Consider the following 27,144-nt stretch of genomic DNA (forward strand, 5'->3'; position numbering starts at 1 on the left):
CATTAGTAGCATGCTAATACATCAGCACGCTACTCATGAAACTCATAATACAATATAGTGTGGTATAATTTACTACAAAATAAAAAAAGGTCCCACCTCTCTTAGTTATTGTTTGTTTAGACTTAAGGGCGTTTTACACAGTAGAATTCCATTCAAAACATGGATTTAGCAAAATGGTAGGACTTTGGTCCGTCTGTTTATTGAATTTCGCTATTGAATTTGCTTGGATGCAAACACTCATGTGGACTCGTGGGCACAACAGGGCTTTCTGGAATCGTGGCATTACACCTGTGAACAAGAAGCCATTCTCATCACAGAGGGTATTTGTCCATGTTGGCGGTGATTAGAAGCAGTCACGTGACAAAATAAGCCAATCAGGGAACCCCATGTGCGACGCTGGTGCTAGATGGCTTCCAAGCGTGCCGAAGATTTCTCCAGCGAAGCAAACCCCCAGACCACAGATTTCAGAGGGACCAGAGATCAGTACTCTGAAACGCACTCTGGCATTTCACCCTTGACCAAACGTACTGCACTTGTTGAGCAAGTGTGAAAACGCTCTAAGCATTCAGTATTCCAAGGGAAAATGTAGAAGCACACAGATGAGCATGTTGCCCAGATGAGATAATGCTAATGCTAATCACTTGAACACCACAGCTTGTCAGAGTAGTGTTTATGCTAAGGAAAGCGCATCATTTTTAGTAAACTTTACATTTATTAAATTCTTTAGCAAATATTGTAGCTTAATAAAGTATTGAAATATGTCAATTATATTAAAAAACCTTAAAGTTATTAATATTTCAAATATTTCAACAAGCCTAATATGTAGTTATTAATCATTTCATACCCCACCACTGGGGATCAATACCGTATGTTCTACTCAAAGATAAAACAAGTTCAAAGGTAGTGTCCTTGAAGCCTTTATTTATTGTCCCAGTGTTTATCAGTTGCAAATACAGGAAGATGGAAGATGTGATGCTGTTTGTTTATTTCCATATTGCGTCATATTTCCAGATTGCAATAATATTGCGTTGCATATTGCATTAGCATTCTATAATATTGTAACTTTGACTCAAACTTTACTACTTGTATTGATTAATTAAAGAACAAAAATGTGTGTTGTGACTTGTCTGTGGGTTTGTTTTTGCCTCTCAGGGTTCCGATTCTAGGAGTCCAACCAAGGAGTCCTCTGTTGCTGTGCCTGAGCATGGAGGCCCCACCCACCTCTGTGGGTGACTCCGCCCCCGAAATCCCAAAGCAGCACCAGTTCGACGAGCCAGGGCCCAATTCCTGCTCCATGGATGAACTTGCATTTAACCGCCCTCAGAGTTCAGAGGATATTGAATTACCTGTGTTAGACTGTTTACGAATAAGCTGTGCCAGCGACACAGGCAGCCACGATGAGCTCGACCACAGCAAGGAATCGGACATTAACCACAGTGACACAGATGGTAACCACAGCGATGTGGAGCGCATCCTCAGCGAGTTGGATCGTAACCATAGTGACACAGAACATGATGGTGGTGCTTTAATAGGGGGCTCTTGTGGGGCGCAGGATAACGAAGTGACTGAATCGAATGGAAAAATACCTAATCGTGACAGCGGCATCGATAGCCCCTCTTGTGGAGCAGATGGAGAGGTATTTCCAAATGAGGTCCCCATCGAAGAAGAGGACAGAAACGACAGCATTGCCACGGAAACAGAGAGCGTGTCATGCGTCACCACTGAAAATAAGCGGGACTCAACGCAGGATGAAGATAGTGACTTGGATGAAGGGAGCAGTGAGGAACCAGAAAGTCTGGAAGGCAAAGTAAGATTTAACACTCCAACACAACACACATATGTTATCATTTTCCCCAATGTGTTTAACTCAGTAAAAATAAATAGAAATTGTGCTCTTCAATGATCAGGAAAGGCTTTTTTAAAAGGCAGGTGTACAGTTACAGACTGTAGCCCATCATTTTCAGTCAGCTTTCCCAATCCCTTTTGTTGCTAGGGTTTTTCGCAGCTAGCTTGAGAGCGTTCACCACCCATTAATATCCAGTTAAGAACAGCTGTGGTTAGAAACCACTGATGAGCGTTCATGAAGGGTTAGAAGACTAACCTGAATTGTGCATTGGCTACAGGCGGGCTATGTCGACTTCCTGTTTATTCTGTCGTACCTTAACTTCCTCCATAAAATGACGCTGTTGTGGTTTTAAAAAGCTCACAGCTGACACAGAACCCTGTGTCTCATGATGGTATGTGTTAGCATGGTGCACTGCGGTGTCCTAAAGGTAATAGTACCTAATAACCCCAATGCAAACAGTCACAGATACTCAAACTTGAGTAAAGTTCTAAAGTAAAAATATTATGTGTACATGTGTATGAACACAAGTAAATGGCATAGGTACGGGAAAAGAAGTTTAAAAGCCTTACAAACTGTTAACAACAAGAACACCATGTTAAAATATGCTTTTGCTAAAAATGTCCATGCACCGCGCACAAGCTGGGCTATGAGTGTGTACAGCTGGCTGCCTTTTGTAGGCTACAATTTACTAAATGAAGTAATGAAGAGGTGCAGAGGGTGTATTTTGCTTAATGAAAATGTAGTGGAGTAAAAGTGCAAGTCAGCAGATGCATTTATGCTCAAGTAAAATACATATTTTTAATATTTATAAGGTTATTTGCCTGGTTATACGGTTCTTCTCTATAGTGGGAATATTTGGGAACCCTCTTTCTGTACTATACAAAACCCTTGGTGCTAAGAGAGTGGGCTGTTTGGGAGGGCAGGCTTCTAAGTACGTGGTGGTAAGTGTATGTATTTGCCAATCTGTTCTGGGCTGTGCTGACCTACACCACTTCCTAAAGACAGTGGAAAAAAACATGTAATCTGCTGGATTGTGTGTGTATGTATGTATGTATGTATGTGTGTGTATGTATGTGTGTGTGTGTGTGGGGGGGGGGGCTGTGTTTTGGTTGGTGTTCACTATTAAGTAGAGCCATGCATCAGAACCACCATTCAGAACCTCAACATAATCTTTATTGTGTTAGACTATTTTTATATCATATTATATAATGTATATTTGTATTATATGTATTTATTATATATTTTTTCTTTAAATGCTTTAATACATTCCTCAATGTGTGTTAATGTACCATCCCCTACCCCTAAACATACTACTGTGTGCATAGTTACTAGTCCATTCTGCCATGAAGAAGCAATTCAAGCAGTCTATGTAATCCTTCGTTAAACGTAATTAAGGTAAAATGTATACCGTGATTAATTGCAATATTAATTCAAGGTCTTTTTCCCTAGCACTAGTGTAATCGAGAAATGGTCATTTGGATCAGAAAAGTAATATTCGTTTAGAGGTGGGTTGTTTTGATACTAATAAAACTGAACTGAAGACCTACCACTATAGTTATGATTTACCCATGGATTGAATGGTCTGTTCTGAGCAATAGTTCCTCAAGCAACACTTATGTATTCAGAGTATTTTTTATTTTGATTATTCCAAATAGATATTTTATAATAATTCAGATTGAATTGTGGTAAACTTTAAGGTTTAATGATTCAATCAATGGTTTCCTAAAGAATCACAAGTTGCACTCCAAAGCCTAGGCTGTAGCTGAGGTAGGCTACCTTTTTTTTGACCATCGTAGAAGGCTGTTCCAAAGTGAAGTACCCTTTATATATAGTCCAAAAATGCAGCCTAGTGTATTCTTCTTGGCCCTTGGTTAACCACAGTTCTCTGCGCATATACAGTGCAAAGGGGAAAAAAACAGCACCATGAAAGTGGTGGATAATGAAGCCTCTGGCACAGGGTTTGTTTAATTTTATTATTTTTTTTTTCATTTTTTTTTTTTTTCATATTTACAGTTCATTTCCATGGAGAAATGAAGATGCAAGAATCACAAGGGGTGATGTCACTCCTGACTCATTAAACTGTTCCAATACATAAAAGGAGTCCTCATGCAGCCCTACCTCAGCTGCAGCCTAGGCTAGGCTTTGGAACGCAGCTACAGTCTTTTTAAATTATTATGAGGGCAGAGATTTACACCCCTAATGTCTGTCTAGCCCATTTGGTCTTTTTGCCCAACCCTTTCCTTTTACTTCGTGTTTTCTAGAAAGTTCCAGCCTTCTGATACATTCGTAATGCCGTAAAGTGTTGTGAAAATACAGAACAAAGAACTGTATTACAGGGTTGGTACAGGGATAGGCTTGAGACTGCTTTTACAGAAACTCAAGAACAAAGAAGTGAAAAAGTCTAGGGAGCTGTTGGCTTATTGAATGGCGCTTTCCCACAGCTGCCTTGTGATCTAGGACCAGTTTTCCTTATTATCAAAAACCCTGAGCTAGTCTTGGAGCACCTGAGGAAAATTGTATTAACTCGCCCAGACTTCCACAGATGTCAGTGTCTTTTTATGGAGCAAAGGGATCAATTAAAGAAACGTGGTCTATGTTGAACTTGCTAAAAATATGGCTTGTTCACAGTCATCAATGGGAAAGGCCAGGTAATGCAAATTTCAAAGCATCATACGGTCAACTCCCAAGATTTTTAGAGACAAGAGACCAAAAGTTCATGAAAAGCATCTACTGTTGGAGAGGTCATGCCTTGGGTTTGTGTTGCAGCCAGTGGCACAGACTTTAAAGTAATACTAGCAAAGTGTGGAAACACTGTACAGAAAAGCTGACGATGGAAAGATCACTTCTACAACAGGATAATCATCCTAAGCACACCTTAAATACTGCTGTATACCACCTTCAAGTTCCAGTTTCTGCTTCTCTAACCTTTAGACCATGGCTGCCCCTGACTGGGAACTGAACCCAGAGCATTGCGTACAAGGAAATAAGCACAGATCTAGGACCTTTTTGCAAACAATTCACTGTAAAAGATGAAAATTCAATGTACATTAAAAATGCGATCTTGCTTAAAATATTAAGAAATGGGTCATCTTCAGTAACAGGTATTTTGACCAGGGCTGCCCAAATTTAGCTGAAGTCAAATTGAGAGTGTGGCTCTGAGTGAAAATAAGAGAAGAAGGGCGAGAGGTATTTCTAGAAAAGGAGAGAGAGAGAGAGAGACTGACTGAAGCTTTGGGAGTGTCAATAGGCCAGGTGTGTTGAGGAGGATTTAGTTCTTTTTTTTGTGGTCCTCTTCACAGGAACCACCCTGCACACACAATCACACACACACAAAACACACCCTAACGGCCTGATGCACACCTTCAGTCATCCACCCTAATCGCTATAGCACACACATGCACATACTAGGTTGTTTCCAGATCACCTATGGGTGAGTAATATAACGTGTGTGTATGTGTGTGTGTGTATATATATATATATATATATATATATATATATATATATATATATATATATATATATATATATACACACAGTTGTAGGTTGTAGGTTTACCAGATGAGGAAGGTGACTTGCCTGAGAAGAATTTCAGAGTAAGGGCATAACAGAATCAGCAGATTGTTTTACACAGGTTTAGAATGCAGGTGATGTCAGATACTAGATTAGATTAGACAGCAGTGCAACAGAATTCAGTCTCCACATTAAGTCCTCATAGGCAAGTCTGTTCACTCGGCGGCCCTCTTTGCAACACCACCAGGCAGATATTTTCAGTCATATTAGACCAGGCTTCTGTCTCTGTGAATGGCAAAATACCAAAATCCTTAAAACTGAAGGTCCAATGCCAAAAACCTATTTTAAATCACTGATAAAATCAGACTAACATAATGAACAGTTGATAGCTCAGTCATATTTTGCTGAAAGGTGGGACTATATCTGCAAACCGACTCCATAATCACACTAGTGATTTGAGCAGCGAGAACATACACCCAGAGCAATGGGCAGGCATCTCTGCACCTGGGAAGCAATTGGGGGTTCAGTGCCTTTCTCATTGCCATGGGTGCAAGTCCTGACACTTGAGATTGAACCAGCGACCTTCCGGTTCTGGGTTTTGCTTCTCTAACCTTTAGGTCATGGCATCTATCATTTATTTATTCATAGTTTTGAATTGGCAACCGTTTCAACTGAGAAATGGATTTAACCCTTTAACACTCCAAAGCTTGTTACACACTGAGGTGTATTATCCAGTAACTACAGGGATGTCTGTACAAACTGGTGGGGCTATTCTTTGGTAATAGAAGTTATAGAACACTTTGGCCCACATTTTATATTTAATTTACTTGTTGTTTTGTGCCATTATTCCCGAAATTGTAAATCAGCTGAATAGTCACTAATTGGCTGAACTGATTTCTCGAATGAAACCATGCTAATTAGTATCTACTAGCTATCATAGAAACATGTACACTATATAACAGAAAGAATCGATAGATTACCTGGTAAATTAGATAAAAATAATTTAGTTGCAGCTATGGTTGCTACCTATAACCGTACTGCTACTGTATAGTACACCCATGTACTTCTGATGCATCCCAACAGCAGCCCTCCTGCCCTTCCAGGCTTCCCAGGCTGTATTAACTATAACTTTTTTTTAAAAGAAGTTATATGTGTGTGTGTGTGTGTGTGTGTTGTGTGAGGGAGTGAGAGAAAGGCGGCTGACATGATAGTTTTTTAATGACTCTGTTGTCACACAGGATGTGGGCAAGAACTTGCATGCTGCATGAGAGCGAGATACAGAGATACAGAGAGTGCAGAGAGGTCAGTGGGTAGAAAGATACAGAGAGAGTAGCAGAACTCATGTTGAGCCTGTGAGTGACAGAAAGCACCATCATTTACTGTGTGTCCGAGTGTGTGGTCAAACATCTTGTTTTATTGTTAGACATATCAAACCACACAGTCTGTTACATATCTCCTCCCGTTTCCTGACATGTGAGTCCCTGCCTTGTGCAAGCATGTGAGTGTGAGAGTGTGTATGTGTCTCTCATTGTCACAGCAGTAAAGACATAAACTATCCAGCACCCAGTGTGGGACGCTCCTACAAGACATCCCATTCTAAATGCATAGGTAGTAATATGGAGTTGTCTCCCTTTTGCAGTTGTAACAGCTTCCTCCTTTCTGGAAAGGCTTTCTACAAGATTTTGGAGTGTGGGAGGTTTTGCCCTAAAGAGCCTCATCCTAAAGAGCATTTGTGAGGTCAGACACTGATGTTGGATAACCTGTCCCGGCACACAATCTCCATTCTCATTCATCCCAAAGGTGTCTAGTGGGGTTGAGATCAGGGGTCTGTGTGGGCCAGTCAAGTTCTTCCATACCAAAATCATTCAACCATTGCTTTGCGCACTGTGGTACAGTCAAGGGTTCTCCCCCAAACTTTTCCCACATTGTTGGAAGCATGCAATTGTCCAAAATGTCTTGGAATGCTGAAGCATGAAGAACTGAGGACTTCACTGGAACTGAGGGGCCTAGGCCAACCCCTAAAAACAACCCCATAGCATGAACTCTCCTCTGCCAAACTTAACATTTGGCAGTCATGCAGATAACATTCTCCTGGCATTCGGGTGCCAGTCATGGTGATCGAACCAGCGACCTTCCGGTTCTTGTTTCTGCTTTTCTAACCTTTAGGTCATGGAATGTTTTATTTATTCATAGTTTGAATTGGCAACTTGACAGTCAGACTGTCAGATAGAGAAGTGTGATTTGTCACTCCACAGAACACATTTCCGTGATCTGTGGCCAAAGTATTACGGTAAGACAACTTGCTCGGAAGTATCCACACCTGCAAGGCTTAGTAGCCTGAGAAAAAAAAGACCAGTGGTCCAAATGTCTGATTGGTTGTTGAGCACCCAAGGCACATCGACAAGAAGGTCAGAACCAACAGTAGGGCTACTGTAATGATGACATTTTGTAATTGTTATTGTTATGGAAGCAATATGAGGTCACACAACCACAGACCAGTCAGAGTGCCTATGCCTAACCCCTGTCTACCGTGGAACGCACCTATAAAGGACATGCTAATCTCTGAACTGGACCTTGAAGCAATAGGAGAAGTTGTGTGGTGCATTTATTTATTTATTTATTTATTTTTTAACAAAACTAGAATGAAGAAAATTTAGACTAGAGGTTGAAGGAGTGTGGCACATGTCATAACTGTGCTGGAGTTGGGTTGTTAGTAGGTACAATTTCTTTGCAAATGGTGTCCAGAATTTATGGTGTCATGTTTAATTCAGTGCCTATTTACCATGGTCATATTATTATTACTTATTATATACTTACAGTCTCTTTCTCTCTCTCTTGCAGTCGGAGTCTCAGAAGCTGTTCAACATCGCCCAAGAGCTACTCCATACAGAGGAAGCTTATGTCAAAAGACTCAACCTCCTGGACCAGGTAACACACACAAACACACAATGTATGTACAGTTGTGGTCTGAAGTTTACGAACACTGACCATGGCTGTCAGTATGGTAATATTGAGCTTTCACTGGTTTCTTTGAGCTGTTCATTTTCTTCAGTAGAGGAAAAAAAACACCTGAATTTAGTGCAGTTTTTATTTTTTGGTCATCCATTTGGTCATCTGGTCAAGTTGCACCATGACCAGATGCTTTTGTTAGCAGTCAACAAGCTCCTGCTAGAGTTCTAGTTGGATATTTGACCACTTTTCTTGGCAGAATTTATGCCTTTCAGTTAAATTTGACTTTATGCACAGTCCACACATTTTCCATAGGGTTGAGGTCAGTACTTTGAAAAGGATATTCAAAAAGCTTTGTGTTAGCTTGCTTTATCCATTGCACCACCACCTTTGATGTGTGTTTGGGGATCATTGTCCTGTTGGAACACTGAGCTCCTTGGACTTTCCCATTGTACTGTATGTTGGTCAGTTCAATGACTGCTGCCAAACAAAACCCTTTAATGTGGGCACAGAGAGTCTACCAACTGTAGTCTAGCGTGATTACTAACAGGAAGTTAAGAGGCCTTGACCTTGGCAAGTTAAAAAACAAAACTTTGAATTTATAACCACTGAATTTATAATGAAAGTCAATATGGGATCACAAACATACATACAGGTTAAAAAATATACAATCACCTGAATGTATCAAACTCTTTACTATGAAAGATGTACACTGATTCTACCCCAGATAAGAACAGGGCAAAGACGTAATTTAAAGCCCAATAACGAGTGCATGTAAACTTCCAACCATAACTGTAGTTGCCTTCTGTTTGCTCCAAATATCCAGTTCATTTGATTATGCTGTTCATGGCTACTTAAATGGATTTGCATCTTCACAAACACAGTCTCTCACACACAGAATATATGTTAACTCTGAGTCTGTTTCACACACACCAATTCCTGTTTCAGACATTCTACTTCCTCTACCGTTGTCCATTTCTGAGACCTTGTTTCTAACCCAAACCGCAGCTGAGCCCTGAACCCTTTACCTCTTCCCTTTAACTACTCAGCTCTTTACCTAAATTCCTTAGCCTTACTGGGGATTGGTCATTTCTACACACATGAAATGAATTAATTGTACACTGTTGTGTCCTGTTTCACACATGATGCAAGGCGTCTGGCTGTACAATATATTGCTTGTTGAACATTATTGTGATATTGGCCTTTTGCTGTACCATGAGCTTTTAAGGGCAGACATTATACATTATACTCAGGGGTCAACACATTATGAGCACCTGTCTGATAAGCAACTCCGAATGTGCCCTTTGGTATCTGGCACCAAGATGTTAGCAGCAGTTCCTTTAAATCCTGTATGATGTGAGGTGGAGCCACTGCAGATCGAACTTGTTGCAACACATCCCACAGATAAACGGTGCATAAAGGAAAACCAGATTTATGGGACCAAGTGACCTCCTAGTTGCAATGCTGGCCTCTTTATTGCAGGTGCAAACAACAGTGGATACGGTTTTGCACATCAATGAGCTTTGGGTGCCCAGTTCATAGTTTGTCCCACCTCTGTCCACTGCCAGTAGAATACTCACTACTGTGAACCCTGAGCATTTCACTAGCCTTGCTTTCTCTGAGATGCTGTAGCCTACGCCTCTGGTTATGACGATTCCCCCTGCCTTCATCATGTCAACTGCGACTTTTTTTTATCAAGGTCTCTTATGAAAAGAAACCTGCTCTCCATTAATTGCACTGATGCCGACCTGCAGGCATGAACAGATAGAAAGTCAAACTCTGAGCTACTTCTGTCCGTCACCTTTCCGCTGGAACCATTAGCAAACTTAGAATTTCACACCCTTTTATAATCAAAGTATGGGGCAGTATTGGGTTTTTCAATAAAAAGGTCCAGTATCCAGTTTGACATGTGACTGTCCACTCCACAATGTCCCAACTTGTCCTTTAGAAGCCCTGGCTGTATGGTGTTAAAAGCACTGGAGAAATCGAAGAAGGTGATCCTCACAGTACAGCCAGGCTTCTCCAGGTGAGAAAAAGCTCTGTGTAGAAGATAGATGACAGCATCATCCACCCCGACACCAGGCTGGTAGGCGAACTAAAGAGGGTCCATGGATGGGCTCACCAGAGGGCGGATGTGGTTGAGGACCAGCCTCTCCAGTGACTTCATCAGATGGGAAGTCAGTGCCACTGGCCTGTAGCTGTTTAGGTCCTTTGGGTGCTGTGTTTTGGGCACAGGTACCACACAAGATGTTTTCCACAGCTGTGGTACTCTTCCCAGTTTCAGGCTCATGTTGAACATATGCTCAACTACCCTGCGCAGGACTTGAAGAGCCTGGCACTGATTCAATCAGGACCTGTAGCTTTCTTAGGCTTGATCTTCCTCAGCTCATTTCTCACCTGGGTTGTTGTGAAGGACAGGTTGGAGCAGGGGGGCTGGGTGCTGGAATGTGTGAATGGGCGGTTGATGCTGCCAGATGATGAGCCATTAGGGGATGATGATGATGATGATTGTGAGCCAAAAGTTCTGAGAGAAGAAGAAGAAGGGGGAGGGCAGCATGATGGTAGTGCTGCTGAGTGGGGATACTGCAGGGGTGTCTGTGTAGGGGGAGGGCTAGGTGATTGATCAAATTTGTTGAAAAATAGATTGAGATCATTTTGGTCCTTTTGGTCCCCCACCACCTGGGAGTTGGACTTTGTGTGGCCAGATATGGTTTTAAGGCCTTTCCAAACTCCCCTGATGTTGTTCTGCTGCAACTGTATATCCAGTTTCTTCCTGTAGCTGGCTTTCCCCTCCCTGATCTTCCTTCTCAGTTCCCTCTGCACAGCTTTCAGCTCATCCTTGTCACCAGATCTGAAGGGGCCAGATCTTTTTCGCTTTTAGGAGAGCCTTTATATCTGGATTAATCCATGGCTTGTTGTTGGAAAAACACTGAACAGTCCTGGTGGGCACAGTGTCTTCCACACAGAAGTTGACATAGTCCGAAATGCAGTGCGTGAGGTTGTCAATGTCCTCCCCATTAGGATCACACAGTTCTTTTCCACACCGTTGTTTCGAAGCAGTCCTTCAGAGCCTCCTCAGACTCCTTAGACCATTTCTTCACTGTACGGGTGATCAGTGTGATCAGATCTTCCAAGGGGAGGGAGAGGTGACAAGTTGTATGCCTCCTTTGTGTTGGCAAGAAACAGGTCCAGTGTTTTCGTGTATTAGCATTAGCAATGTATTCTGGTAAGTGTAAAAAGTGTGATCATCAAAAGAGATGTGTGGAGAATAGAGTTAGTGTTTATAGATGCATGTGAGGTATATGTGTAGGAGTGTATGTGAGGTGAGGGGATCTCAGTTCAGTGTATGTGTTTTGAGAAGTCTGATGGCTTGGGGGTAGAAGCTGTTGCAGATTCTGGCAGTGATGGTGTTGATGCTCTGGAACCTTCTGCCAGACAGCAGCAGTAAAAAGAGTCTGTGCGAGGGATGGGTGGGGTCGTCCACAGTGCTGGTAGTTTCACGGAAGCAGCGTGTGATGTAAATTTCAGTGATGGAGGGGAGAGAGACTCCACTGATGATTTTCTCAGCTGTCCATAATATTCGCTGTAGGATCTTGCGGTCAGAGATGTTGCAGTTGCCAAACCAGACAGTGATGCAGCTGTTCGGGATGCTTTCCTTAGTCCCTTCGGTAAAACATGGTGAGAATAGGAGAGGAAAATGAGCTGTCTTCTCTTGGCTAAGGAGCTGGTGTTTTGCGGATGCAGCGTGTGGTGTAAATGTCCATGATGGAAGGGAGAGAGACTCTGATGATCTTCTCAGCTGCCCATGCTATTTTCTGTAGGGTCTTGCGGTCAGAGATGTTGCAGTTGTCAAACCAGACAGTGATGCAGCTGTTTAGAAATGCACTCCACAGTCCCTCTGTAGAACATGGTGAGAATGGGAGGGGAAAGATGAGTTGTGTTCTCTTGGCTAAGGAGCTGGTGTTGAGGTTAGGTTAGAGAAAATCAGTGCTCCATACTATTTCCACAGGAGATTCATTGATGTTCAGCTGGTGGCTCCTCCTGAAGTCGACAATCATCTCTTCTGTATGCTGACTTGTCATTCTTGCTGATGAGGCCCACCACCATTGTCTCATCAGCAAACTTGATGATGTGGTTTGAGCTGTACTTTGCAGTACAGTCATGAGTCAGTAGAGGGGAAACAGCAGTGGACTGAGCACACAGCCCTCTGGAGGACCGGTGCTCAGCATGGTGTTGATAGAGATGCTGCTACGAATCCTGACTGATTGATGTCTCAGTCATAAAATACAGGACCCAGTTGCAGAGGGTCAGTGCAGCCAAGGGTCGGTGCACCCAAGTGAACAGCATTCTGACATGAGTGTCTTTACTGCTGGAGTGTGGTGGAAATGGCATAATTTGTAGAACGGTTGGGATGATGGGCAAACTGTGGGGGGTCCAGTGAGTGGGTGAGCTGTTTTTTGATGTGCCCTTATTAAAACCCAGCAATTTGTGATTGGTGTAGGTGCAATGCGGCTGTAGTCATTGAGGAGGGACAATAGGCACAGGGATGATGGTGGTTTGATGAAAAGCATTAGTGTGAAGCTAGGCAATATGATGATATTTCTTATTGTATCATGATCAATTTTTTGTTAACACGAGAACAGTATGCTTTTCTAAGCATATTGAGGATGCCGTTAGTGCTTAATAAACACTGGTCAGCTACAGGTTTCATTACTAACAATGTGATCAGACTGGTTTAATTAGAAGTACAGCAGATGTTGAATAAAAATCACTGTTCAGTATGGGAGAGTTTCTAAATAGTAATTTATAAGAATCCATTGATACTGATGTTTTTAGAGTGTTTACATGTATCGTGATAAATATTGTGTATCGTGAAAAATCTCGTTCTGTATATATAAACATGTGTATTATGTTTATTTTTTAACTCTTTAATGTATCCCGGTCTCTCTTGTAATACCTTCCTACTCACATTAAAACATTAGGATAAGCATGTTTCTCTTTCGCTCCCCGTAGGTGTTCTGTACCAAGTTGACAGAGGCAGGCATTCCTGCTGACGTGATCACTGGCATCTTCTCCAACATCTCCTCCATCTACTGCTTCCATCATCAATTTCTGCTGCCGGAGCTACAGACACGAATTACACAAGAGTGGTTAGAACTTTTTCTCTTTCTCTCCACAAATCAAATTTGTAGTTTTGGGATGATTTAAATTTTTATTTTATTTATTTAATTATGTTTTGCCTGTCAATCTGGTCTGAGCAATTTAATGTTAAGTAGTCAACCAGTATTGATCAGATGCAGTCTATATTAGATGATGCAGACACATGACTTAAGTTAGATATACTAAATATACTACTACAATGTAGCATTTTGGACTAGTATTTCAATTTTATAGTGGGTTTAATGTGGCTTCTAACATATTATACATGCATGATGTAGCTGCTTTTATTCTTGCTCCATTTATACCAGTTCTTAACCAGCAACAATCTGCTTTAATAGAACACTATGTAGCCATTTCTATGTATCGTAGAGTAACAGCTTTACACATGGTACACTGGTTTGTAAGGGATGAGTGGCATCTGTCATTGACACTCTGGGCCCAGAAAACTGCTGCTGCACTATGTAACTGTACATACTGTAAATACTTCATTCTGAGCAACCTGAATCCTATTTGTTATAAATAGTCAATGTGTGGGGATTCATGCGCTGTTGATTTGTATTCACACCAGCAGTGTAAAAGTGAATTATGCTCCGTAAATGCAGGTGAAGCCGTACATAATGCTCCCCTAAGCAGTAGGAGAAACACTAAAAGTGCACTAGCGTCAATATACAGTGCAAAGTTTTAACATGCTCACATTTAGACGAAAGCCAAGCTACTTTTCCCGCTGTAAAATGACCCCACACTACAGACATTGATCCACAACAAAGGAACAAAAGATCAAAACCGGACCGGATAACACACAAACAAACCTTCAACCATTTTGAAGGAATAGTCTGGCCAACTTGCTAACGTATGGTCATTTTCCAAGTACTGATTGGTGACCAGTCACTTCCATTCACAGCAGGTTTTTCCCTCAGAAATGTTGCTTTGGTGAGTGCTTTGTGATCTTGTGAGGTGTTTGACAGATACTGATGTTATCAGTTTAAGAGGGGAATGTCCGGGCAATGTCTGTCAGTGAATGATTGACATTCTCTGTGTGTTACACGCTATAGGCAACTTCCTTTTCTGGTGCAGAAGTATGTTTTGCACTGGGCTGTGCGTGTCTGTCTGTGTGATAGATGAGACAGCTGGCCAGTAGAGGAGGTTTAAAGGGGGCGGAACTTGTGTGTATGGCTGGTAAATTGATGTACTGTATCAGTTCCAGGTTTTCACAATGGACTTGTGTATAAACGGAAGATAGATGGAGTGCAAGTCATGTGTTTTATGTATTTTAGCATGTCTTTGCTTGTATATTTATATTTCTACGTTTGTAAATGCCTTACAGGAACTCAAATCCACGTATAGGGGATATCCTGCAGAAGTTGGCTCCGTTTATGAAGATGTATGGAGAGTATGTGAAAAACTTTGACCGTGCCATGGAGTTGGTCAGCACATGGACACAAAGGTCAACCCAGTTCAAAAGTGTGGTCCAGAATATCCAGGTCAGAGTCTGTGTGTGCGTTTGTTTATTAGCCAGGGAACGGGCCAAGATTGTAGTTTGTAAGTTGATTTTTGATTAATTAAGGATTCAAAACAACATAGTAAAAAGTGTGTATTTACAATAAACAAAAAAGATATATATCAAAATGTGTTGAAGGACAAGTATGGGTGGGGGTGTAATACTGCAAAAATATTGTATGACAATACACATTTTTGATATTTTGACATATGATTTTTTAGAATACTTTTTATTAAAATTTTGCCGAATTCCTTATTTTAAGTTCGGTAAGTGTGAAGTGTAGACTATTTTAGCTTTAGTTTCCAGTTATGCTGGTCTGCAAGTCTTTCTTCTTTAACTGCTTTAAAGCTTTTTAGTCAGCTTGGTCCCTGTTTAGGTCAGTTTCCTGGTAAGGGATCAAGCCAGGAGTCCTGGAATATATTTACCTTTCCTTCTCTGAATTTCCATTCAGATACTATGTAGTCCAGAACTAGGTGTAACACCTGTCCAGGAATCCAACCCATAATGTAATTAAACTGCTGCTTTCCTGAACATAGATTTGCATAGTTTGCATTGGTTCTCAACTTCAATCCTTAGAACCTCCTGATTTACACATTCGTAAGTATTTCCTGCCACAACCAACCTAATCTACTCCACGAGGAAGATACCAAGTCCTTAATGTTTAAACAAGTTTATTGAGGCAGCAAATGCTCAAAACTATGTAGGGCAGGGAGTCCCCAGGCCTGGAGTGAAGGTACCTGAGTATAGATGTTTTAGGAGAACCCAGTGTTTTTTGTGTTTGTTTGTTTTATGTGAATCTGCACTCTTAAATATAAAGGTTCTTCAAAGGCTTCTATGAGTGATGACATAGAAGAATCATTTTTGGTTCTTTAAAAAACCCTTTATAATAGAGATATGTAAAGTAGCTTGTAAAGGTTTAACAAACATTTACTTAATGAAAAGGTTCTTTTAGCTGTTACAAAGACAGATCTTTAATTAACTGAAAAAAGAAGCATGGTTCTTCTATGTCATCACTTACAGACTCCTTTGTAGCACCTTTTATTTTTAAGAGTGTGTTGGAGCTTTTCCAACTTATTTTCCAACTGTTTTAAACAGTGTTACAAGTGAGAGTGTAAAACTCGCTTGCAGGGATCCTGGGGTTCTCATTTGTAATCTGGATATAGTTCCCTCTTACACATTCTTTCTGTTGATGGATACTCAGTGATTTTTTTTTTTACTTGTTTTGTCTGTCTATCTGTGTTGTACAGAAGCAAGATGTGTGCGGTAACTTGACGTTGCAGCATCACATGCTGGAGCCGGTGCAGCGCATCCCTCGTTACGAGCTGCTCCTCAAAGACTACCTGAAGAAACTGCCCAATGACGCACCAGATAGGAAGGATGCAGAGAGTAAGTTTATCTACGCATGAATTACTGTCCGTTTAAGCAACAGCGGTGCATGTGTGTGCGCGTGTTTGGGATCATTTTCAGCCTTTACAACACTCCACACTTCCTCTTTCTCGTGTCACATCCCTTTAAATTGCAAAGCACACTCATCTACTCACTACAGATACAGATGTAGGCATACTTTTGGATACCCTAGTTCATTTTGCCTGTTGATTTTCTGAATGAAAAAAGTAGTGTTATCTATAGGAAACAAACATAATTCTGACAATTATCTGATTATTTTAGGGGACAATTACTATTGATTTTTTAAATTTAACATTAACTATAAAATATAACAAAGCTTATAAAATGTGTCGTCAACCTTTTTTACAGTTTGGCTTTTATGCATCCCCCCCCCCTCTTAATATGTTAAATTTTGAACAATACTTGTCACTTTTGCATACAGGTTGCCTTCATTGCATACCAAGGTGGTCACTTGACATTTGGTTGAGACCTACCTGGCTTTTATTTTGAAGGTACATGACTTGGGACTTGGTCTACTTGATAAAAACTCCAGCAGTGTTTACTATGTAGGTTTCTCGTCATGTATCCAGTCATTTGTCCATTCCAAGATGAATAGATTTTAGTCTGATGACGAAATTGGACACTTCTCAGAGTGTTGATTTAGAGTGTTGAAGTCCCAGCCCCCCCCCTTTCATGCAAGTCAAAAATGTCACCACACTTGTAATGGCAGATGGATCTACTGCTTGCATTATTATGTGTGAATAGTATAAGTAGCTTTAACTAGCACCAAATTAGCTAACATTAAATAGGTTAGCCCTATAGCAGTTAATGTTTGTCAACACAAGCCAATGCCTTAACCTTTTTTTGTAGTAAAAGTATAAAGTATTTTGGTTATTTAATATCAAAAAAACAATCAACCAATTAAATCTTAGTTGTTTTTATAAAAAAATGCCTAGTTAATAACATAGTAAGTCACTTAAGTAAGAACTTAAATACTCAATAAATAGCTTCCTAGTTAGCATAATAGACACTACATAGCCAAATGTATGTGGACACCTGACCATCACACCTATACAAACTTGTTGGAGATCCCATTCATCCCTAAGACTTGTACTGGGGTTGAGGTCAGGGCTCTATGCAGGCCACCAAACTTGTCTTCATGCACCTGGTTTTGTGCACGGGCCACAGTCATGCTGGATCAGCAAATGGCCTTCCCCAAACAGTTGCCACAAAGTTGGAAGCGCATAAGTGTGTAACACTGTTGGCACTGTGCAGTCTAGATTTCAGATTTCCCTGCTCCCGAGTCTTGTGGTGACATGCTTTACATCACTCCAGCTGATGTTTAGCATTGTGCAATGATCTTAAACTAATGTGCAGCTGTTCGGTCATGGAAACCCATTTCGTGAAACCCCTGTTGCACTTTTCTTGTGCTGATGTTGTTTCCAGGGGTAGCTTCCATTTCACAATAACTGCACTTACAGTTGACCGGGTCAGGGCAATAATTTCACAAACTGAATGTTGGAGAAGCATACTGTTGCTTCTTTTGACAGCTCTTCAGTATGACCCCTTTCATTGCCAGTGTGGAGACTGCATGGCGATGTGCTTGATTGTATACACCTGTTAGCAGAGGGGGTTATAAAACAGCTAATCAAATATTAATAACTTAATAACTGTTTTTTACTGATCAAATTATTATTTTGTCAGAGAAGTGGCTTGTTTAACATAGATATCGGCATGCCATGGTTTTGACTTGGTTTATATGTGTCTTGTCTTGACACTTGGCTCGAGATGCAAAGATAAAGATAAAGACTTGAGACCTAAAACATGTGATGTATGAATGTGTGACTTAAATAAGTCGGTCAGTGCACTGCAGAGAAAATCGTGATAGAAGTTTAGAAGACAGTATACATGTCTAAACCAGGACGTGTTGGTAGATGATTTGTATTTTCTGCTTATATATGAAATATATGCATATATCTGTATTATATTAACCCTTTAATGCAGAAAGGCTTATTAGAACTGACTTCAAAGATCTAAGACTTTTTCTGTGCACACACAATGTCTTTTTCTCTAAAATATTGTTCACAAATTAATGTCTAAATCTGCGTTAGTGAGCACATCTTCTTTGCTGAGATAATCCATCCAACTCACAGGTGTGGCACATTAAGATGCTGATTAGACAGTGTGATCATTGCACAGGTGCGCCTTAGGCTGGTCACAGTAAAAGGCCACTCTAAAATGTGCAGTTTTATCACATAGCACAATGCCACAGATGTCGCAAGATTTAAGGGAGCATGTAATTGGCATGCTGACTGCAGGAATGTTCACCAGAGCTGTTACCCGTGAATCGAAGCCAAAGGCATTTCAGAGAATTTGGCAGTACATCCAACTGGCCTCACAACCACAGACCACGTGTAGCCACACCAGCCCAGGACCTCCAGATGCTCACCTCCAAGATCGTCCGAGACCAGCCACCCGGACAGCTGCTGCAACAGTCCGTTTTCATGACCAAAATATTTCTGCACAAACTGTCAGACTGTCAGGGAAGCTCATTGTTGTCCTCCTCGGGTTCTCCATCTGAATGTAGTTTATCGTCGTAACCGACTTGAGTGGGCAAATGCTCACATTTGGCGGCGTATGGCACGTTTGAGAGGTGTTCTCTTCACGGATGAATCCCGGTTCCACGATACAGGGCAGATAGCAGACTGCGTGTTTGGAGTCCTGTGGGTGAGCGGTTTGCTGATGCCAACGTTGTGAATCGAGTGGCCCATGGTGGCGGTGGGGTTATGGTATGGACAGGTGTATGTTATGGACAACGAACACTGGTGCATTTTATTGATGACGTTTTGAGTGTACTGAGATACCGTGGTGAGATCCTGAGGCCCTTTTGTTCCATTTATCCACGACCATCACCTTGTGTTGCAGCATAATAAAGAACGGCCCCATGTGAGTGGCCTTTTACTATGGCCAGCCTAGCACACCTGGGAAATAATCATGCTGTCTAATCAGCATCTTAATGTGCCACACCTGTGAGGTTGATGGATTATCTTTGCAAAAGGGAGAAGTCCTCACTAACACAGATTTAGACAACTTTTTGAACACTTTTGAGAGGAAAAGGTCTTTTGTGTGCATAGAAAAAGTCTTTTTGTTTCTGAGTTCTTTGCTGCTTTGCAAGATCTTTTAAGTTCAGCTCATGAAAAATTGGAAGAGAAAACACAAGTGTAGCGTTTATATTTTTGTTCAATGTATAAGATCAAAATACCCCAAATATCAAGGTGTAATGTCTGTGTGTGTGTCTGTGTGTGTGTCTGTGTGTGTACGTTTTTTTAAAACCATTTATTCCTAGGCCCTTTAAAGGTCATTTCATCAGTGTATCTTTCACTTTGTTTACAGAAGTATATGTCTGTGTGTCTCCTGTCAAATCGTCCAGGTGGTGTTGAAGTGTTTTCATCCTCGTTTTTTTAAACCTTAAAGTATGTGTGTGTGTGTGTGTGTGTGTGTTACAGACCAAAATTCTTCTAATGTTAACATTTTAAAGCTAACCATTTTGAAACAGCCATAAACCATTCAGACACCTTAATCCTTTCCGCAGTCTTAAGTACACTGTGGTGTGTGTGTGTGTGTGTGTGTGTGTGTGTGTGTGTGTGTGTGTTGACGTTTTCGTTGTCTCTCTGTCTTTCAGAAGCTCTGGATTTGATCGCCACAGCTGCTAACCACTCTAATGCTGCCATCAGGAAGATGGTAAGTGTAACTTGTTCTCCCCTCCCCCCCGGCGTGCTGGTCTATGTCTGTCAGACAGGATGCATTGTTTCCACTTCCTGTCTATGTTGACAGATAATAGGTCGCTTAGGCAAATGTGTTCACATTTGTCGTTCACATTCTTCACTCTTCTCTCTTTTGCGTTCTCTGTGGTTGGGTTTCCCTCGTCATTAATAGTTTTCTCTGTTGTTTGAGTGGTCCTTAGCCTTGTTTTGTTTTTCATTTTTTAATAAAAGAATATCAAAGAATACAAAGTTATTCATGAGCATGTACCAAAAGAAGCTTTTCTATAAAATGAGCAATAGTTATTTGAGGTGGAATCTGTAGTGAATGTGAAGTGATGTTTGGGCATGTTCTTTTATTAAGGAGTAGTAAACACAGCCTCTGTAGCTAATGAACAATATAACATAATATATATTTAGTAAATGCTAATGCATAGTATTAATAATCACTGTGGCCTGTGTTGGGACACCATAGAGGCAGCGACAGCAGAAATCACAGCTTGCAAACAGTTTTTGTAGCTGCTATAAGTCTTTCAGTTCTTGTTCTTGTGTAGTTTGCATTTTTCACTCTTCTTTGGGGAAGGCCCCTGATTCTGACATACTGCTGAGGCGTCAGGATCTATCCACATATGTTATATAATGTTTAGGCCAGGGAACTGGAAGCGCCATTCCAAATGCTTAGGTTTGTGCCTTTTTAGGTAGCTCACTGTGGATTCTAAGCGATGCTTTGGATCCTTATCCATCCTGTTTTCAGCTTTAGTCTTTTAACAGATGCTTTGACATGCATTTGCATTTAGGATTCGCTGGTAATTTGTGGAATCCATTCTTCCCTCCAATTCCACTGCCAGATAAACAACCGTAGATATGTTCATCCCTACGGTTTACAGTTAGCACAGTGTTTTCTTTTCAAGAAGTTTTTTCCCTCAAAACATGCCTTTGCTGGTTATGGCCAAAGAGCTCTATTTTGGCTTCATCAGTCCACAGCACTTGTTTCCAGAACTCATTTGGCTTGTATAGGTGTTTTATAGCATGTTTCAAACTTTAAAATCTGTTATGACGTCACAGGTCAGGTTTCCTAAATCCTTCTTCAGGTTCTTATGGATTTCATATTGATTTGCCTGTCCTGCCAGCATACAAGCAGTTCTCTCTAAGAGTTGTCTTGGTTTTTCAGGTGTCATCTTGTTCTCGTTCCCCTGAACTGCCATTTATTAGTAACATTGAAAACTATGTAGACCGTTTACAGGAGCCCATGGTGGCTAACACAAGGTTTGAAGATTTCATAAATTTAGCTTGGACATCATTCATTTAGCTGACAGCTCTTGAAGCTTACTATCAAACCTTTTGGAGTCCTTTTATTTAGATTTTTTATTTAGACAGTATTTGTTCATGAGAATATACCAAAAGTAGTGTGTTTTATGTTTGATTAGCTACACTTTCGGAGACATTTGGGCTATACTTTTGCTAATGTATAATCTAGGTCATTTTTCTATACCTTGCTGCCAGAAAGCCTTATATTAGCTATTAATATCATGTGTCTTGGGTGTGCAGGAGAAGATGCACAAGCTTTTGGAGGTGCACGAGCGATTGGGTGGTGAGGAAGACATTGTTAATCCAGCTAACGAACTCATCAAAGAGGGCCATATAAAGAAGATGTCTGCTAAGAATGGCACTGCTCAAGACCGATATCTCTACCTGGTGAGTGTGTGTTTTTTTCAGTTAGCCAGATCATGACTCTCTCATGGTGTTCCATCACTAAATCGTTCTCATAATTGTCAGTATGTGTCACATTATCTATGAGTGTGTGTATGTGTTCTCTCCACAGTTCAATAACATGTTGCTGTATTGCGTGCCCAAGTTGAGACTGATTGGGCAGAAGTTTAGCGTCAGAGAAAGAATCGACATTGCAGGAATGGAGGTAAAGCTGTGTGATGGAGAGAATCGATTGCCGTGTGATTGCATGTGGGACTGTGTGTGGGAACTAATGATTTCTTTCCACCTCAGGTTCAGGAGAATGTGAAGCAGAACCTTCCCCACACTTTTACCATCATTGGCAAGCAGCGTTCCCTCGAGCTGCAGGCCAGGTGTGTGCATGTGTTCATATGTGTGTGTTTGTGTATCAGAGTTTAAATAATATACTAAAAATAAGAACGAATAGCATGATCCTTTTAAAGTGTCACTTTGGACTGAGGTGTGGGGCAAGATCCAGCTGTGGGTCGACAAGAGGTGGTGCCTGGCTTTATGTGTATCGGAGAAGTCCTTACCCTCGTAGTGTTGGCAGCACCAAATTGGGAGAAAAGGGGAAAAATCTGACACACAAAATAGGGAAAAAAATAATAAGACTTGTTTTACCATCTTATTTGTTCTCATTTCACAGAACTGCTGAAGAAAAAGAGGACTGGATACAGGTATGCTGACTGAACTGTAGGAAAAGGCTAGCTAGATGGATTACGGTTGGCTAAGATGAGTGTGCTGTGAGTGGTTTTGTGAAACCACTGGAATGTACAGTACTTAAGAGTCCATGAGACACACATAATGGACATGCAGAGACACACAAAGACAAGCTCATTAGAGCCGTAATAGAAAATTTCTTAGGACATTAAAATAAGCTCACACAAAAACCCATTTTGTCTTGCATAGACAACTCACACACAGACAGACACACACACACACAGAAGCTTTGTGGTGTGTTTTGTATGGGAATACAAGAGACAGTTGAGCTGACTGCTATACAAAGTGGCTTTGTCCTTCTGCTCAATTAAAAACTCAAATCTCTCTCTCTCCCTCTCTCTCCCCCCCACCCCCCCTTATCGTAGGTGATCTGGGCTACCATAGAGAAGCATAAACAGAACAGTGAGACGTTTAATAAAGCCTTCAACAGTTCCTTGTCTCGTGATGAGGACCACATGAGCATCCCAGACTCACCGGTAAAATATCCATTTGTTGCTCTTTTCCTTCCTCTGTATGACTGGGCCGTTACAGCTCACCCAGGGTTGAGTATTGGGTGTGCACTTGTTTTGGTGCATGTTAATCTATTCCTATACCAGTCGTTCATTGTTTTATTATGTATTTATTCTTTTTGGACTCCATCAGTTTTTCTATCATTGTCCACAGTGCTCTTTTTCTGTTTACTAGAAATGATTTGTTGAGGTCCAGGTCAGCTGATCTAAAATCCTGAAAGCCTTTACGATCTTACTAACACTTGTGTACAGACAGACATGCTCTCTCTCTCTCTCACTCACACACACACACACACACACACACACACACACATACAATCGCGTCAGTGTCAGATGAGTCAAGGAGAACCACAGAATGGCCACTCTTGCAGCCTAGGGGGCTGAATGTGTCTGTCTGTCTCTCTCTATTCATCTCTCTCTGGTTCTATCTGTCTGTCCGCCTTTGTCTGTTTCTACGGGCCGTTTTTACATAAAGCATCAACATGTGTTTTGTATCTGGATCTACTGGATCTGCTTTGACCGGATTCTGTTTACACTTGTCATTAAAATACGTCCACAGCCTGACCAGATGAGATCCGGCATTACTGTCCTGTGTAAAAGGCACACCAACCTCATTTTTGTTTTACTTCCTGTAACCAACGGTTTCTCATCAAAACTGTCCTGCTTCGGGAGACTGTGAATGGTTTAGAGAAACAGTGGTGGTTCTACAACACAATGGAACAATAGATGGTTCTTGCGTTCCTCTAACGCCTCTGTTTGAAAATGTGAAGGACTGTTTGAACTGCAGGGGAACAAACTCTGTAATACTGCTCTCTTCTATCGCGAGCACACAAACACAAGAGATAGAGAAGAATATAGAGCGTGTATGTTTTTTTTTAACAGACATATTTTCGCTTGCCTGACAAAATCCGATCACAGAAAGCGCATTTCGTTTACGCTTTTATTAAATGTGGACGAGATCCGTCTCTGACCACCTCCAAATGTGGTTTGAGTGATCCAATCATAATCTGCAGGTCTTCCGGGTGGCTTTTCATGTTCACACACACATATATACACACTAACACACACACACATATATATATATATATATACACACACACACATACACCAAATGAATCTCTGGACCTTGGTAAAACTAACAAACAACAGGGGCATTGTGGTGATGATTCGAATCCAATGATGTGATCAACAATTAAACAATTCAGATTTCACCATCAACAAACTTCTCCATCAGATCATCAGTGATTGGTGGCCAATTTGCCAAATGTATATATTTATTCTTTTGCTGGTTTTACGCACAGTTAGAAACAGAGCTATCCCCCTCCTCATAGTGGCATGCCCCAATACACACAAGTATTTTATCCCTTTGTCTGCATTACTAGTATATTGCCATGTATTATTATATCACAGTCATAAACTTGGTGTTTCTGTCTTTACACAGGGTTTTTGGAATAATACGTCTGTAGATTCAGATGGAGGGGTGCATGAAAGGGTAAGAGGCATACCTGCAAAGCACACTCACTCGCACACTCTTCTCAGCACCTTATAAAGGCAATGGATGAAATTCTTGATCACCAAATGACTGAAAGCACATGACTAAGGCTATGTTAAGACTGGCTGTAGCGTAGTCCTTGCATTCTTCATCTGTTTTGGAATATTATTAGAGGCCTGCATTAGGGTGAACTTTTGTGAAGCCGTATAATGCATGTATTTGTCTGTTCTTTAGAGGAGTTCAAAGAAGCGAGACAAAGAGAAGGAGACTTGTAAAGGCTGCAGTGAAACCTTCAATTTCACCAAGCGCAAGCATCACTGCAAGAGCTGTGGAGCGGTGAGTGTGTTTGTGTTCGCATCTGTGATAGATGACTGTGTGTTGTCAGTTCAACAGGTCCTGTTTTAAGTTTACATGAAATCAGTCCATCCATCAAACAGCAATACTGATAGTTAATACTGTATTTTTTTGATACAGTCAGTATATTTATCTAGTACAAGGCCCTCTACTGTAGTAGAAATTGCTGCCTTGTTCCACGTTTTAACATTTGTCTTTCATCTGAAGGCCTTTTCTCTGGTCTCTTCTGCCCCCTGTAGGCTATCTGTGGTAAATGCTCCAAGGTGTCGGAGAGCAAAAACACCCGCATGTGTAAGCAGTGTTATGAGGCGGTGCAAGCGTCTGAAGGGACACCAGGGAGCAGTGCTGAACCAAAGAAAAAAACAGCTGTAGAGGTGAGAAGCCTCAGACCAAAACCTAAATCAGTCATTTTATTATATTCAGTTTCTGGTAAACAATTCAACCGTGTAGGGGGTGTGAACACACTATACATTCACAGAAAACTGTAAAACTGCTGTATGCTTTTAATGCAGACGCATGCAGACGAAATGCATATATTGCACACACCCAACTCAGTAAGTGTTGGGGTAAAATATTAAATAAAATTGTGCTATTGATATTTGCCATCATTTCCCTGTGAGGAAGAGCATTTGGCAGATAGACAGATGTCAAAGCACTTTTTCTTGAACATGTAATTAGACGAGCTTTGGTGAATTGCACAAGGCCAGGACTTCTGTAACATAAAAGGTAGTCTAGTAATCATATAAAACAGATCAGTATTAACCTGTGCAAAGTCTGTCTGAAGGTTCAAATTATAATTGTCATTTTAAGTCTTTATTTTGAGAACTTCCATTAACACTGTTATGGTTAACATGACCGTGGAATGGGAATAGATTTAGGTTTAATTAGGGGCTAAATGTTGTAGAATCTATTTAATAAAAAGTATATTAGCAAAGTTCATTTGCATTTGCTTGATATTTAGTTCAGTGTTCAATTCAGTTGTTGTTATACGAAAAATCTGTCTCCTAAATGCCAGTTTTACAGGAGAAGGCACAATTTTTTATTAAACTTTCAATGGAAGTCAAAGTAAAAAGATTTGATTTCATTTTGGAGCATTTCTGTTGGTCTGTTCGAATACAAGGTTTTTCATGGTTGATGATGCACAAAGTGTCTAAAAGGGACTTGTGTAGATTGAAATGATTAGGGTAAATAGAAATTATGCAGTGCAATTTGGTTACTCTCTACTAGTCAAGATGATCTTAATACTAAGGCTGCAGTCACACTGCAAGTAAAAGTGGTCCAAATCTGATCTTTTTTTGTCATATGTGATGTGGTATTTTATCTGTGTAGCAGTGTGAACAACAGAAAACACACTCTCACTTTTTCAGTACCGATTTGGGTCACTTTCGAAATCCGATACATGTCCGATACACAGCAGTACGACTAAGTCGAGGAGAAAGAACAAAGAATGACCGCAGTGAGGGGTTTTTTTTTAGTGGCGGGATTTAAAGAAACGAAGGGCTCAAAGCAAAGAAGAGGCCGTGCCGAATAACGTGCCTTTGTTACACAAGCTTGAACACCTACTCTGTGATGAGCCCAGTCGTCAGCCAATAGAACTTCTTGATAGCCCCTGTGATGCTGGCGAAGATGAAACCGAAACTTGAAGCGTTGGGTGAAGCATTGCTTTTTTGAGCATGCACTTCAGTTAAGGAGCGCAAACTGTTCAGACAAATGTCAGATATAGGTCACACTGAAAAGATGGTGTGACCAGCCTATAAAACATCGGATTTGGTGAGGAACTTGGATTTGGGCCACTTTTTCTGCTGTGTGAACGTTTCCTAAGATGCTTTTATTAAACTGGACTCTTGTCATGGAGATTTAAAATTTTGTCAAATCGGTCAGCTGAAATGGAGATTTTGCTTGGTTCCTTCACTGATCTTTTTGTGACTGTCGGGCAGTAGTGCATGCAGTTTGGGAAAGTGGAATTTTTTTGAACTTCCAAGTAAAGCCAGCATGAACTCTGACTGAAAACTGTGGGAAATCACCCCAAAGGTTTGAAACGTTTTAAGTCAGATGCCAGCTCACCCCCGTGGTTCCATGGGCCACACACACCGACACATACCTGCTGCATCTCTGACTGAGTGCACTCTCACTCAGTTACACAGTCCTGTGATATAGGAGCAGGACATGCACTATGAACCGATAATACCCTGACCATTAATCCTGTTTTGCACACTTATATACACACACAC

The 27,144-nt window shown here is 41.0% G+C and overlaps 1 protein-coding gene across 2 annotated transcripts in view; it reads left to right on the forward strand.

The window, feature by feature from the left end:
• The window catches only part of fgd (faciogenital dysplasia), an 89,338-nt gene that overhangs the window by 58,678 nt on the left and 3,516 nt on the right, over positions 1–27,144 (forward strand). For both annotated transcript variants that reach the window (XM_072682201.1, XM_072682202.1), the window contains 14 exons: positions 1,153–1,807; positions 8,198–8,284; positions 13,319–13,455; positions 14,790–14,946; positions 16,211–16,349; positions 20,032–20,090; positions 21,659–21,805; positions 21,933–22,025; positions 22,112–22,191; positions 22,485–22,515; positions 22,924–23,034; positions 24,509–24,559; positions 24,794–24,895; positions 25,153–25,287. In XM_072682201.1, coding sequence (XP_072538302.1) covers positions 1,153–1,807; positions 8,198–8,284; positions 13,319–13,455; positions 14,790–14,946; positions 16,211–16,349; positions 20,032–20,090; positions 21,659–21,805; positions 21,933–22,025; positions 22,112–22,191; positions 22,485–22,515; positions 22,924–23,034; positions 24,509–24,559; positions 24,794–24,895; positions 25,153–25,287 — 1,984 coding nt within the window. The remainder of the gene's footprint in view (positions 1–1,152; positions 1,808–8,197; positions 8,285–13,318; positions 13,456–14,789; positions 14,947–16,210; positions 16,350–20,031; positions 20,091–21,658; positions 21,806–21,932; positions 22,026–22,111; positions 22,192–22,484; positions 22,516–22,923; positions 23,035–24,508; positions 24,560–24,793; positions 24,896–25,152; positions 25,288–27,144) is intronic.

Source organism: Salminus brasiliensis, chromosome 6 (assembly GCF_030463535.1).
Source record: "Salminus brasiliensis chromosome 6, fSalBra1.hap2, whole genome shotgun sequence".
NCBI lineage: Eukaryota > Metazoa > Chordata > Actinopteri > Characiformes > Bryconidae > Salminus > Salminus brasiliensis.